Here is a 15,527-nt window from a genome sequence, read left to right on the forward strand (position 1 = left end):
CACACAATCACTCACACACTCACACACACACACACACAATCACTCACACACTCACACACACGCAATCACTCAGACACTCACACAAAAACACACACTCACACACACACACAATCACTCAGACACTCACACAAAAACACACACACACACGCAATCACTCAGACACTCACACAAAAACACACACACACTCATACGCAATCACTCAGACACTCACACAAAAACACACACACACTCATACGCAATCACTCAGACACTCACACAAAAACACACACACATTAACAACCAACCGCAGGAGAACTAGCCTCACGCTCCTCTGCCAAAGCACAGAGGGTCTGTCTGCCTATTCTCCCATGTTAACTCAGTGGCTAACAGACACTTGTAGTTCTCACACAGGGAGACTGTGATAGGTCCACGGTGGGTCCTGGGTAAAGGAGTATGACACGGTTTCGCGTTGTGGTTTAGGATAAAAAATGCTAGAGAACATGTGGAAGTGTTTCTGTGTGTGTGTGTGTGTGTGTGTGTGTGTGTGTGTGTGTGTGTGTGTGTGTGTGCGTGTGCGTGTGCCATACATGACTATGCGTATTTTAAAGTTAGTTTTTATTGTGTTGATTAGTTTCTTGTGCATAGGGTTTTTATTTAAATTGTGTAAAATAATTATGCACTGGCTGCCATTGATACTTTGTAATGTAATGTCAAAATTGTGGCGTGAAGCATTCTTTATACTATATGTGTGTGTGTACTAATGTGCTTGTGCTCAGGTGGTTTCCCACCCTGAGAATGTGACTGACGTGGGTTACTAAAATGATTTGAGGCGTGCTGGTTTTCAGAGGTGGGAAACTGAAGTGTCAGTGCTGTGTACTTGACTAATGGCTTTCCCTGTCTGTCCCGTTGTTTTCTTATTATTTTTATTATTATTATTATTATCTACCCTGATTCCTAGTCCCTTTACCCTGCCTTCATGTACATATCTACCTAAAGTACCTATTGATCTGATAGTGGTACTCTCTGTATATAGCTATTACCCCTGCACATTGATCTGGTACTCTCTGTATATAGCTATTACCCCTGCACATTGATCTGGTACTCTCTGTATATAGCTATTACCCCTGCACATTGATCTGGTACTCTCTGTATATAGCTATTACCCTGCACAGTGATCTGGTACTGGTACTCCCTGTATATAGCTATTACCCCTGCACATTGATCTGGTACTGGTACTCTCTGTATATAGCTATTACCCTGCACAGTGATCTGGCACTGGTACTCCCTGTATATAGCTATTACCCCTGGACATTGATCTGGTACTCTCTGTATATAGCTATTACCCCTGCACATTGATCTGGTACTGGTACTCCCTGTATATAGCTATTGCCCCTGCACATTGATCTGGTACTGGTACTCCCTGTATATAGCTATTGCCCCTGCACATTGATCTGGTACTCCCTGTATATATCTATTACCCCTGCACATTGATCTGGTACTGGTACTCTCTGTATATAGCTATTACCCTGCACATTGATCTGGTACTGGTACTCTCTGTATATAGCTATTACCCCTTCACATTGATCTGGTACTCTCTGTATATAGCTATTACCCTTGCACATTGATCTGGTACTCCCTGTATATAGTTATTGCCCCTGCACATTGATCTGGTACTCCCTGTATATATCTATTACCCTTGCACATTGATCTGGTACTCCCTGTATATAGCTATTACCCCTGCACATTGATCTGGTACTCCCTGTATATAGCTATAACCCTGCACATTGATCTGGTACTGGTACTCATTGTATATTGCTATTACCCCTGAACATTGATCTGGTACTCCTTGTATATAGCTATTACCCCTGCACATTGATCTGGTACTCTCTGTATATAGCTATTACCCCTGAACATTGATCTGGTACTGGTACTCACTGTATATTGCTATTACCCCTGCACATTGATCTGGTACTGGTACTCCCTGTATATAGCTATTACCCCTGCACATTGATCTGGTACTCTCTGTATATAGCTATTACCCCTGCACATTGATCTGGTACTCCCTGTATATAGCCATTATTCCTGCACATTGATCTGGTACTGGTACTCCCTGTATATAGCTATTACCCCTGCACATTGATCTGGTACTCTCTGTATATAGCCATTATTCCTGCGCATTGATCTGGTACTGGTACTCCCACATCTAACTATTACCCCTGCACATTGATCTGGTACTCCCTGTATATAGCTCCATTCTTGTGTTACATTTTTTAATTTCTATTATTTCTTAAAACCGCATTGTTGGTTAAGTGCTTGTAAGTAAGCATTTCACGGTTAAGTCTACACCTGTTATATTCGGCGCATGTGACAAATACAATTTGCCCTGATTCTATTTTTGTGTGTGTGCAGGTCCATCATGACAGACCTGTATTACCTCAGCCAGGCTGACGGAGTTGGAGACTGGAGAGTGAAGGAGGCCAGGGACCTGTCTAACCTGGTGCAGAACAGGATCACGTACCTACAGGTATACACACACTCACACAAACACATACACAAACGTTTGCATTCACGCATGCACACACACAAATGCACACACCGGCGTATGCGTGCATACACTCTTAATCTTCTTCGGCTGTCCCCATAGGACCCTTTGAAGAACCATTTTGGGTTGCAGATGTAACTATTTTGGGATTCCATGTAAAAACCCTTTCTACAGAGGGTTCTTTATTACCGTATAGTATTATATTATACTACATTATATGGACTGGGATTATGCACCTCATAAAGCTGAGAGAACATGCGATTCTGGTGCTATAAGGGCACAAGGCGAGACCCAAATGCAGACGCAGGAGGCAGATGGTTGAGCTCCGATATTTATTATAACAAGAGGGGTAGGCAAAAGTCAGGTCGGGTACAGGCGAGAGTTCATAAACCAGGTCAGAGTCCAAACGGTACAAGACGGTAGGCAGGCTCGAGGTCAGGGACAGGCAGAGTGGTCAGGCAGGCGGGCTCAGAGTCAGGACAGGCAAGGGTCAAAACCAGGAGGGCGGGCAGAGAGAGTCTGGGAAACGCAGGAGCTGAAACACAAAAAAGCTGGTTGACTTGACAAACAAGACAAACTGGCACAGAGAGACAGATAACACAGGGATAAATACACCGGGGATATTAAGCGACAACTGGAGGGGGTGGAGACGAGCACAAGGATAGGTGAAACAGATCAGGGTGTGACAGGTGCAGCACATGCGGCCCACAAAGTTACAAATATAGGCTAGCGAATTTGATTTTAAAATGTTAAATATAATAGGGCTTTCTTGTATAATTAGTAGGCTGACGTATACATACTGTACTTTTCATAATATTTCCTCAAATGTTATTACCCCTCTTTCTCTCTATATTGTTCCCTCATTCCTTAACATTTGTGGTAGTGGTGGAGTAGGGGCCTGAGGGCACACAGTGCTGTGAAGTCTGTGAATGTATTGTAATGTTTTTAAAATTGTATAAACTGCCTTAATTTTGCTGGATCCCAGGAAGAGGAGCTGGGGGGGATCCATAATAAATACAAATACAAATTCCTTCCTCACTTTCGACAGTTAATTTAAATAAGTTATTATCTTCATCTTTCCAAAGACATCCTTGAATAATATAGAATTAATAATATAGAATTAGGTGCAGATGGCTTTCACTTCACAAAGATTGAATGGCTATAGTCTGAATAAATAACTGCCATAGCCTACAACCATCACATGTTCACTCTGCTTTCAAACTACCAGTGCGTTGGATTGGCTGCTGTATTTAATGTTCAGAAAACAAAAAACAATGTCCAGCAAGACTTGAAGATCTAAGGAGCGTTTTGTAAGGAGATAGGCTATCGGAGCACAGGTCCCTGCCTATTGCGCAAGAGACAGAGGCTAGTTAGAAGCTTATAATGCATATCCCATCATTCATTAGAATGCAGCATCACATGTACAGTTGTGGCCAAAAGTTTTGAGAATGACACAAACATTAATTTTCACAAAGTTTGCTGCTTCAGTGTCTAGATATTTTTGTCAGATGTTACTATGGAATACTGAAGTAGAATTACAAGCATTTCATAAGCATTTCATATATATATATATATATATATATAGTCATTAAAACTCGTTTATGTAAACTTCCGACTTCAACTGTATGTATATATACAGTTGAAGTCAGAAGTTTACATAAAGAAGTTTTAATGTCTCCAACCTAAATGTTTCAACCACTCCACAGATTTCTTGTTAACAAACTATAGTTTTGGCAAGTCGGTTAGGACAGCTACTTTGTGCATGACACAAGTCATTTTTACAACAATTGTTTACAGACAGATTATTTCACTTACAGTTCACTGTATCACAATTCTAGTGGGTCAGAAGTTTACATACACTAAGTTGACTGTGCCTTTAAACAGCTTGGAAAATTCCAGAAAATTATGTCATGGCTTTAGAAGCTTCTGGTAGGCTAATTGACATAATTTGTGTAATTTGGAGATGTACCTGTGGATGTATTTCAAGGCCTACCTTCAAACTTAGTGCCTCTTTGCTTGACATCATGGGAAAAGCCATGACCTCAGCAAAATAAATGTAGACCTCTGCAAGTCTGGTTCATCCTTGGGGGCAATTTCCAAACGCCTGCAGGTACCACGTTCATTTGTACAAACAATAGTACACAAGCACAAACACCATGGGACCACGCAGCCGCCAAACCACTCAGGAAGGAGACGCATTCTGAGATGAACGTACTTAGGTGAGAAAAGTGCAAATCAATCCCAGAACAACAGCAAAGGACCTTGTGAAGATGCTGGAGAAAACAAGTACAAAAGTATCTATATCCACAATAAAAACTAGTCCTATATCGACATAACCTGAAAGACCGCTCAGCAAGGAAGAAGCCACTGCTCCAAATCCTCCATAAAAAAGCCAGACCATGGTTTGCAACTGCACATGGGGACAAAGATCGTACTTTTGTGGGAAATGTCCTCTGGCCTGATGAAACAAAAATGGAACATAATGACCATCGTCATGTTTGGAGGAAAAAGGGGGAGGCTTGCAAGCCGAAGAATACCATCCCAACCGTGAAGCACGGGGGTGGCAGCATCATGTTGTGAGGGTGCTTTGCTGCAGGAGGGACTGGTGCACTTCACAAAATAGATGGCATCATGGGGTAGGAAAATTACGTGGATATATTGAAGCAAAATCTCAAGACATCAGTCAGGAAGTTAAAGCTTGGTCGCAAATGGGTCTTCCAAATGGACAATGACCCCAAGCATACTGCAAAAAATTGTGGTAAAATGGCTTAAGGACAATAAAGTCAAGGTATTGGAGTGGCCATCACAAAGCCCTGACCTCAATCCTATAGAAAATTTGAAACTGAAAAAGCATGTGCGAGCAAGGAGGCCTACAAACCTGACTCAGTTACACCAGCTCTGTCAGGAGGAATGGGCCAAATTGACCTAACTTATTGTGGGAAGATTGTGGAAGGCTACCCGAAATGTTTGGCCCAAGTTAAACAAGGCAATGCTACCAAATACTAATTGAGTGCATGTAAACTTCTGATCCACTGGGAATGTGATGAAAGAAATAAAAGGTGAAATAAATCATTCTCTCTACTATTATTCTGACATTTCACATTCTTAAAATAAAGTGGTGATCCTAACTGACCTAAGAGAGGTAATTTTTACTAGGATTAAATGTCAGGAATTGTGAAAAATTGAGTTTAAATGTATTTGGCTAAGGTGTGTGTAAACTTCCATCTTCAAATGTATATATATCAATCTTGAACAGGACTATCTATTTTGCCGTTTCAATGGAATTGATGAGAGAGAGAGGAAGACCGCTCAGGGTGCTCCGATTTAAAGCATCGATATTCGACTGACAGGCTGTTTCAAAACTCATCGATATTCGACTGATAGGCTGTTTCAAAACTCATCGATATTCGACTGATAGGCTGTTTCAAAACTCATCGATATTCGACTGATAGGCTGTTTCAAAACTCATCGATATTCCAGTGACAGGCTGTTTCAAAACTCATCGATATTCCAGTGACAGGCTGTTTCATAACTCATCGATATTCCAGTGACAGGCTGTTTCAAAACTCATCGATATTCGACTGATAGGCTGTTTCAAAACTCATCGATATTCAAGTGACAGGCTGTTTCAAAACTCATCGATATTCCAGTGACAGGCTGTTTCAAAACTCATCGATATTCCAGTGACAGGCTGTTTCAAAACTCATCGATATTCGAGTGATAGGCTGTTTCAAAACTCATCGATATTCCAGTGATAGGCTGTTTCAAAACTCATCGATATTCCAGTGACAGGCTGTTTCAAAACTCATCGATATTCCAGTGACAGGCTGTTTCAAAACTCATCGATATTCCAGTGATAGGCTGTTTCATAACTCATCGATATTCCAGTGACAGGCTGTTTCAAAACTCATCGATATTCAAGTGACAGGCTGTTTCAAAACTCATCGATATTCGAGTGACAGGCTGTTTCAAAACTCATCGATATTCCAGTGACAGGCTGTTTCAAAACTCATCGATATTCGAGTGACAGGCTGTTTCAAAACTCATCGATATTCGAGTGACAGGCTGTTTCAAAACTCATCGATATTCCAGTGATAGGCTGTTTCAAAACTCATCGATATTCCAGTGACAGGCTGTTTCAAAACTCATCGATATTCCAGTGACAGGCTGTTTCAAAACTCATCGATATTCGAGTGACAGGCTGTTTCAAAACTCATCGATATTCCAGTGACAGGCTGTTTCAAAACTCATCGATATTCCAGTGACAGGCTGTTTCAAAACTCATCGATATTCCAGTGACAGGCTGTTTCAAAACTCATCGATATTCCAGTGACAGGCTGTTTCAAAACTCATCAATATTCCAGTGATAGGCTGTTTCAAAACTCATCGATATTCGAGTGACAGGCTGTTTCAAAACTCATCGATATTCGAGTGACAGGCTGTTTCAAAACTCATCGATATTCCAGTGACAGGCTGTTTCAAAACTCATCGATATTCCAGTGACAGGCTGTTTCAAAACTCATCGATATTCCAGTGACAGGCTGTTTCAAAACTCATCGATATTCGAGTGACAGGCTGTTTCAAAACTCATCGATATTCCAGTGACAGGCTGTTTCAAAACTCATCGATATTCCAGTGACAGGCTGTTTCAAAACTCATCGATATTCCAGTGACAGGCTGTTTCAAAACTCATCGATATTCCAGTGACAGGCTGTTTCAAAACTCATCGATATTCCAGTGACAGGCTGTTTCAAAACTCATCGATATTCCAGTGACAAGCTGTTTCAAAACTCATCGATATTCCAGTGACAAGCTGTTTCAAAACTCATCGATATTCCAGTGACAAGCTGTTTCAAAACTCATCGATATTCCAGTGACAGGCTGTTTCAAAACTCATCGATATTCCAGTGACAAGCTGTTTCAAAACTCATCGATATTCCAGTGACAGGCTGTTTCAAAACTCATCGATATTCCAGTGACAGGCTGTTTCAAAACTCATCGATATTCCAGTGACAGGCTGTTTCAAAACTCATCGATATTCCAGTGACAGGCTGTTTCAAAACTCATCGATATTCCAGTGACAGGCTGTTTCAAAACTCATCGATATTCCAGTGACAGGCTGTTTCAAAACTCATCGATATTCCAGTGACAGGCTGTTTCAAAACTCATCGATATTCCAGTGACAGGCTGTTTCAAAACTCATCGATATTCCAGTGACAAGCTGTTTCAAAACTCATCGATATTCCAGTGACAGGCTGTTTCAAAACTCATCGATATTCCAGTGACAGGCTGTTTCAAAACTCATCGATATTCCAGTGACAGGCTGTTTCAAAACTCATCGATATTCCAGTGACAGGCTGTTTCAAAACTCTGCAGCTGCAATAAAAAAATACCTCTATAATAAAAAATGAATGTGAGCTGCAAAAGCCTGATGGAGAGTGGTAAATTAAGACACTCATTCAGTCCTTATATTAGTGTAGCATAGGCTATGCTGCAGCAAATGTAGGCCTACCTGTCACAAGGAAAACCCTGTACCATGATGAGATGATAGGTCTACATGCATTGTGAACCGCACTCCGTACTGAGATGGTCTGTCTCCACAATGAGCGTTGATGATTAATCACGCTGAGAGCAGAGAGAAGGCCATAGAGAAGCTATATTTAGACATTGCATATGATTTATCAGTTCCATTTCACGTCATACTGTTGATATAAATAATTTATTACAATTGACTGGTTTCTCGCCGTTATTTATCCTGTGAAAAGGGAGTGGTTTTGGGGCTGTAAATCTCGGTAACCGGGTTCCCACCATTCAACCCTATCTGCTAGTGTTAGCTTCTGCATAAGTAGACCTGCTAGCCTCTACCTGCGATGGTGTTTCATCAATCTTAGGTAATTTGTCACGAGCGTGATCAGATGCGTTTCAAGTTTAAATGTTGCGTGCACATGTAGTGAAATGCCTTTCTTGCCACCTCTAAACCCAACAATGCAGTTCAATATAATCATAGTATTAAAAATAACATAAGGTAGAACAAATACATACAAATAAAATGATAACGAGTAGTAAGTAAGCTACAGTATATACTGGGTCAGTTCCAATACCATATTTACAATGTTCAGGGATACTAGAGTGATAGAGGTAGATATGAAAAGGGGTTAGGTGACTAGGCATCAGAATATACAGCGGGGCAAAAAAGTATTTAGTCAATTGTGCAAGTTCTCCCACTTAAAAAGATGAGAGAGGCCTGTAATTTTCATCATAGGTACACTTCAACTATGACAGACAAAATGAGAAAAAAAATCCAGAAAATCACATTGTAGGATTTTGAATGAATTTATTTGCAAATTATGGTGGAAAATAAGTATTTGGTCACCTACAAACAAGCAAGATTTCTGGCTCTCACAGACCTGTAACTTCTTCTTTAAGAGGCTCCTCTGTCCTCCACTTGTTACCTGTATTAATGGCACCTGTTTGAACTTGTTATCAGTATAAAAGACACCTGTCCACAACCTCAAACAGTCACACTCCAAACTCCACTATGGCCAAGACCAAAGAGCTGTCAAAGGACACCAGAAACAAAATTGTAGACCTGCACCAGGCTGGGAAGGCTGAATCTGCAATAGATAAGCAGCTTGGTTTGAAGAAATCAACTGTGGGAGCAATTATTAGGAAATGGAAGACATACAAGACCACTGATAATCTCCCTCGATCTGGGGCTCCACGCAAGATCTCACCCCGTGGGGTCAAAATGATCACAAGAACGGTGAGCAAAAATCCCAGAACCACACGGGGGGACCTAGTGAATGACCTGCAGAGAGCTGGGACCAAAGTAACAAAGCCTACCATCAGTAACACACTACGCCGCCAGGGACTCAAATCTTCCAGTGCCAGACGTGTCCCCCTGCTTAAGCCAGTACATGTCCAGGCCCGTCTGAAGTTTGCTAGAGAGCATTTGGATGATCCAGAAGAAGATTGGGAGAATGTCATATGGTCAGATGAAACCAAAATATAACTTTTTGGTAAAAACTCAACTCAGCATTTTTTGTCCTCCAAACACGACAAAGAATGCTGAGTTGCATCCAAAGAACACCGTACCTACTGTAAAGCATGGGGGTGGAAACATCATGCTTTGGGGCTGTTTTTCTGCAAAGGGTCCAGGACGACTGATCCATGTAAATGAAAGAATGAATGGGGCCTTGTATCGTCAGATTTTGAGTGAAAACCTCCTTCCATCAGCAAGGGCATTGAAGATGAAACGTGGCTGGGTCTTTCAGAATGACAATGATCCCAAACACACCGCCCGGGCAACGAAGGAGTGGCTTCGTAAGAAGCATTTCAAGGTCCTGGAGTGGCCTAGCCAGTCTCCAGATCTCAGCCCCATAGAAATTTTTTGGAGGGAATTGAAAGTCTGTGTTGCCCAGCAACAGCCCCAAAACATCACTGCTCTAGAGGAGATCTGCATGGAGGAATGGGCCAAAATACCAGCAACAGTGTGTGAAAACCTTGTGAAGACTTACAGAAAACATTTGACCTCTGTCATTGCCAACAAAGGGTATATAACAAAGTATTGAGAAACGTTTGTTATTGACCAAATACTTATTTTCCACCATAATTTGCAAATAAGTTTATAAAAAATCCTATAATGTGATTTTCTGGATTTTTTTTCTCATTTTTTCTGTCATAGTTGAAGTGTACCAATGATGAAAATTACAGGCCTCTCTCATCTTTTTAAGTGGGAGAACTTGCACAATTGGTTGCTGACTAAATACTTTTTTGCCCCACTGTATATGTCTGCCCTTCATAAAACCAGACTGGGTATTTCATCACCCATTGCAGTATTTCCCCCCACAGTTACATTCTGAAGAGGAGACCCAAAATCATACTATATTTTGTGGTTAACTGTCCATCTGACGATCTCTCCATTTCTTTCCTTTTGGTTCTGGTCGTGGCAGTTTCCATGTACGTTCGACAAGCTAGTTTTGAGCTAGCTAGTTTATCAGGCTAACTTAGTTTTAGAGGTGAATAACTTGCAGAAAGTAATCAATTACTTTGGTAAATAAACTAAACCATATTCATACAGGGTTTTATGACCGTAGAAATAATCCAATGGTCATAATTGGGTAAGGAAATTCAATAATTCCTTCAGCTACCAAAACAAATGATCTGCACTGAACGCCATCTTGCGCGCGCCATCTAGCTAGCAAGCTATATGTCTTAAGATAAAGTGTACTGTTAGCTAGCTAGCTATATGTCTTAAGATAAAGTGTACTGTTAGCTAGCTAGCTAACGTTAGCTGGCTGGCTCCCTAGCTGACGTTATTATTTGTTTCCCAGAGCCGTGTGCTGTTCTAGTTAGAGCCTAATAGCTAGCTAACATTGAACATGGTTGGTTAGCTCCCAGCACTGTGCCATTGTTGGCATTGTTTATTGTTTAACTAGCTAACGTTGGCTTGCTCGTTAGCTAACGTTATGTGATGTATGTACAACACCTGTTGAATATAGCTGGTGTCAGTGAACGTCTGCAAAAAAGCACAATGGAATTGTTGGCAGCAGAGCTGGTTAGGCTGTGTTCATGTTATCCAGAGGTAAGCAAATTATCAGCTAGAGCAGGGGTGTCAAAGTCAAATGGACGGAGGGCCAAATAAAAAAATCAGCTACAAGACGAGGGCCGGACTGTTCGAATGTTCATTGAAAAATTTTTAAATGACGCATATAGTCTAGTGAACCTAATTGAACCTACTGAAAACCTAACAAATATATTACAATATGATCAGATAAATAAAGCAATATTTTCTTATGGCTCTGTCAGTAATCTTTAATTTTCAACAGACACAAAAGACAAATTTCCTTTATATAAATATCCCCATAACATGAACATTAAATGAAAGAAACCGGTATTCAAGGCACCATCAGTAGACTATATTTTCTATTTTAGCAAAAGTGGGCTAAATTTACTTCAAAGAAAAAACAATAATAGCAATTTTCTATCATCCACTCAACTGAAATATTTTTAAAATATAATTGGATTGAAATACAAAAAAATAAAGTGCAAAAATCTATTAATCAAAAACAACACTTTGTTTAAGGAGAAGTAACATGCAGTGAAAACAAATATTAAATTTTAACTTTTAAACTTGAACTGAGTAAAAACTCTAAATATGTGATTGCACAGTAATGTTCACTTGTTTGAGGTTGAGGGTGATACTTGGTGGTGTCCCATCTTTTCCACAAGTTCATCAATGTTCGGGGTAAGGCTCTGAGCTGAAGAAATCCTCAGAATTGAGTGGAGGTGTTCAGCAGTAAGTCGACTTCTGTGTGATGTTTTGTTCAGGTTCATCAAAGAAAACAGTTGTTCACACAGGTATGTGCTGCCAAACATAGACAACGTTTGAGCAGCCTGGATGCGCAGCTGGGGCATTGTGCCGGGGAGGAAACGGGCGAACTCCGCAGCACCCACTGCCGCATATTTTGCCCTCAGTGCATCATTGCATTGGAGGTCAATCAACTCCATTTGGAGGTTTGGTGGTGAGCTTTCCACGTCAACAGCAAATGGGTTACCGAGCAGTTCCAACCTGCTTTTTTGTGCTTCAAAGTCAGCAAATCGGCGTCGAAAGTCAGCGGCAAGCATACCTATTTTATCAGCCAACTGTGTGCTCGGGAACGCACTGGTAGAGAGCTTCTCTTTCATGGTCTGGCAGCTGGGAAAGTGGCTCAAATTTTCTTTCCGCATCTGCGTCTCCCACAGAGTCAGTTTGGTTTTAAATGCCTTCACTGTACTGTACATATCAGAGATGACACGATCCCGACCCTGCAGCTGCAAGTTTATTGCATTCAGATGACTCGTAATGTCACACAGAAAAGCCATTTCACACAGAAACATTTCGTCTCGGAGTTGTGTTGTGTCTTTCCCTTTGCTGTCCAAGAACAGACAAATCTCCTCACGAAGCTCGAAACATCTTTGAAGCACCTTTCCCTGGCTTAGCCATCGCACCTCTGTGTGATAAGGCAAATCACCATGCTCCGTTTCTAACTCCGTCAGAAATGCCTTGAACTGGCGGTGATTCAAACCTTTGGCTCTGATAAAGTTAACTGTGCGCGTGATGATGCTCATTACATGCTCCATTTTCAAGGCTTTACCGCACAACGCTTCCTGGTGTATGATACAATGATAAGCTGTCAGCTCACCTGTCGCGTTTTCCTCTTGCATCTTTTCCCGTATCTTCGCCACCAGTCCGCTCCTGTGTCCACACATCGCAGGTGCTCCGTCGGTTGTCAAACCCACAAGTTTTTCCCAAGGCAGCTCCATCTCATTTACACATCTTGACACCTCTTCATACAAATCATGCCCCGTAGTTGTGCCATGCATAGGACGTAAAGCCAAAAACTCCTCTGTCACGCTTAGGTTGGAGTCCACTCCGCGGATGAAAATTGACAACTGGGCAATGTCAGAAATGTCGGTGCTCTCATCCACAGCCAAGGAATATGCAATAAAATCTTTTCCCTTTTTCACAAGCTGCTCTTTTAGATTGATGGACAACTGGTCTACTCTCTCGGCAATGGTGTTTCTGCTCAGACTCACATTTAAAAAGAGTTGCCTTTTTTCTGGGCAAACTTCGTCACAAACTTTAATCATGCAGTTTTTGATGAAATCCCCCTCCGTAAATGGCCGGGCTGATTTAGCGATCTCTTCTGCCAAAATAAAACTGGCCTTGACAGCAGCCTGGCCTTGTGATTTGGCTTTTTTGAACAGAGCCTGTCGAGATTTGAGGCCTCGTTTTAATTCCTCTGCCTTTTGTAGCCTTTGTTCCATGTCCATATTCTTGTTTTTGTCCGCGTGTTTCGTTTCATAATGTCGTCTCAGATTATACTCTTTCAGTACCGCCACACTTTCTCCACACAGAAGACACACAGGTTTTCCAGCTACCTTCGTGAACATATACTCCGACTCCCACCTTGTTTGAAACCCCCGGTTCTCAGTATCCACCTTCCGTTTTGCCATTTTTGATGGGTATCTGAAAGTTAATTTTACTGTGATGCTGACGACTGCTGTGCCAATAAATATTGAAATGAAGCAGCCTACTGCTCGGTGCGTCACCTTTGCATTGTGGGAAATGTAGTATTGGTGCGTGTAAAAGATCTGCGGGCTGCCGGCTTGCTGCGGGCCGGTTCTAATAATAAATCAAGATCATCCCAGGGGCCGTAAAAAACCTTCTTGCGGGCCGGATGTGGCCCGCGGGCCTTGACTCTGACATATGTGAGCTAGAGCATCAAGTGTGCGCTTTGAGAGCGAAACGAAATTGGTGGGGCTAAAGCTTTGGGTGAGGGTGTGAACAATGTTGAATGGGTTTACGCAAAGAAGAGCTCTTCACTAGAGAGCAAAACATTCAAATGTGATTTTCTCAAAAGTGAGTTTATAAATTGATCAACTTTCAAAGCAGAATTACTTTCCCATTGTCCCTCAAATGCAGTGTTTGATATACCATTTTGTAGCTCTGAGTCTATACTTCTATATAATGTAAAAAAACATAATTTCTAATTTTACTACAAAAGACCGAATCCAGGTGTTGAGTAACATTTTACATTGACATTTCAGTAATTCGGCAGACACTCTTATCCAGTTACTTAAAGTTAATGCATTCATCTTAAAATAGCTAGGTGGGACAATCACATACCTCAGGCATAGTAAGTACACTTTCCCTTAATGAAGTAGTTATCATCAAAGTCACAGCTGGAAGGGGGAGTTAAGTGCAGGTGTTGGTTCAGGAAAGTATTTTAAAATATATGTTATTATTATATTTTTGGGGGTGGGGTGAGGGGGATTATTTAAAATACACTTTTAAGAGGTAGGGTTTCAGGTACATTCAGAAGATGTCCAGGCAGTCTGCTGTCCTAGCTTCAGGGGGAAGCTGGTTCCACCATTGGGTTGCCAGGACAGGGAACAGCTTGAGCTGAGTGCGAACTGCCCTGCCGTAGGGATGGAAGGGCAAAGAGACCCGAAGTGGCAGGACGAAGAGATCAGGTTGGGATGTTAGGGTTTGAGCATAGCTTGAATGTAGGGAGGGGCAGTTCCTCTTGCTGCCTCGTAGGCACTACCGAAGGTAGTGAGTACTGCCCAGTACATCACTGGAGCCAAACTCCCTGCCATCCAAGACTTTTATACCAGGCGGTGTCAGAGGAAAGCCCTAAAAATTGTCAGACTCCAGCCACCCAAGTCATCGACTGTTCTCTCTGCTACCACATGGCAGGTCCAGTTTATTATCTATCTTGTTGCCAAGTCACCCTTTCTCTCTGCATTGCTGGGAAGGGCCTGTAAGTAAGCATTTCACTGTTAGTCTACACCTGTTGTTTACGAAGCATGTGACAAATAAAATTGGATTTGATTAGATTCATACCTCTATACCCCCACCGCCATACCCCCTGGAGTCCCCCCTCAGCCATCCTACCTTTCCCAGTTTGGGTGCAGCGGGTTTTAGGTGGGGCTGTGCGTTGCTGGGCCTTGCAGCATTAATGAGCCTTGGTGTTTGATGAAGACAGCCAGAATGAGTGTGGCTTGATGGAGACGCCATGTATAACAGCTGCTGTCACCATCGCTGAGGGATCAAAGAGCTCCACCGGCCGCCATCCCTAATTCATTACTCACACACATACTTCAGAGCCGCACACGCACACACCCAGTACCCCCTCCAATGTCAGCCTTCTACTTTTTTTTTACAGTGCCTCATCAGTTCTGAGTATAGGTCATGCAGTAGATTAGTCTCTCTCCCCCCCTCTGTCTCTCTCCCCATGTCTCTCTCTCTCTCCCCCTGTCTCTCTCTCTCCCCCTGTCTCTCTCTCTCTCTCTCTCCCCCTGTCTCTCTCTCTCTCTCTCTCCCCCTGTCTCTCTCTCTCTCTCTCTCCCCCTCTCTCTCTCTCTCTCTCCCCCTGTCTCTCTCTCTCTCTCCCCCTGTCTCTCTCTCACTCTCCCCCTGTCTCTCTCTCTCTCCCCCTGTCTCTCTCTCTATCTCCCC

The 15,527-nt window shown here is 42.2% G+C and overlaps 1 protein-coding gene across 1 annotated transcript in view; it reads left to right on the plus strand.

The window, feature by feature from the left end:
• LOC139407876 (alpha-(1,6)-fucosyltransferase-like) overlaps positions 1–15,527 on the plus strand; it is a 176,199-nt gene that overhangs the window by 132,668 nt on the left and 28,004 nt on the right. Inside the window, exon 5 of the mRNA XM_071151749.1 lies at positions 2,389–2,503. Within this exon, the coding sequence (XP_071007850.1) occupies positions 2,389–2,503 (115 nt within the window). The remainder of the gene's footprint in view (positions 1–2,388; positions 2,504–15,527) is intronic.

Source organism: Oncorhynchus clarkii, chromosome 4 (assembly GCF_045791955.1).
Source record: "Oncorhynchus clarkii lewisi isolate Uvic-CL-2024 chromosome 4, UVic_Ocla_1.0, whole genome shotgun sequence".
In the NCBI taxonomy this organism is placed as follows: Eukaryota; Metazoa; Chordata; class Actinopteri; order Salmoniformes; family Salmonidae; genus Oncorhynchus; species Oncorhynchus clarkii.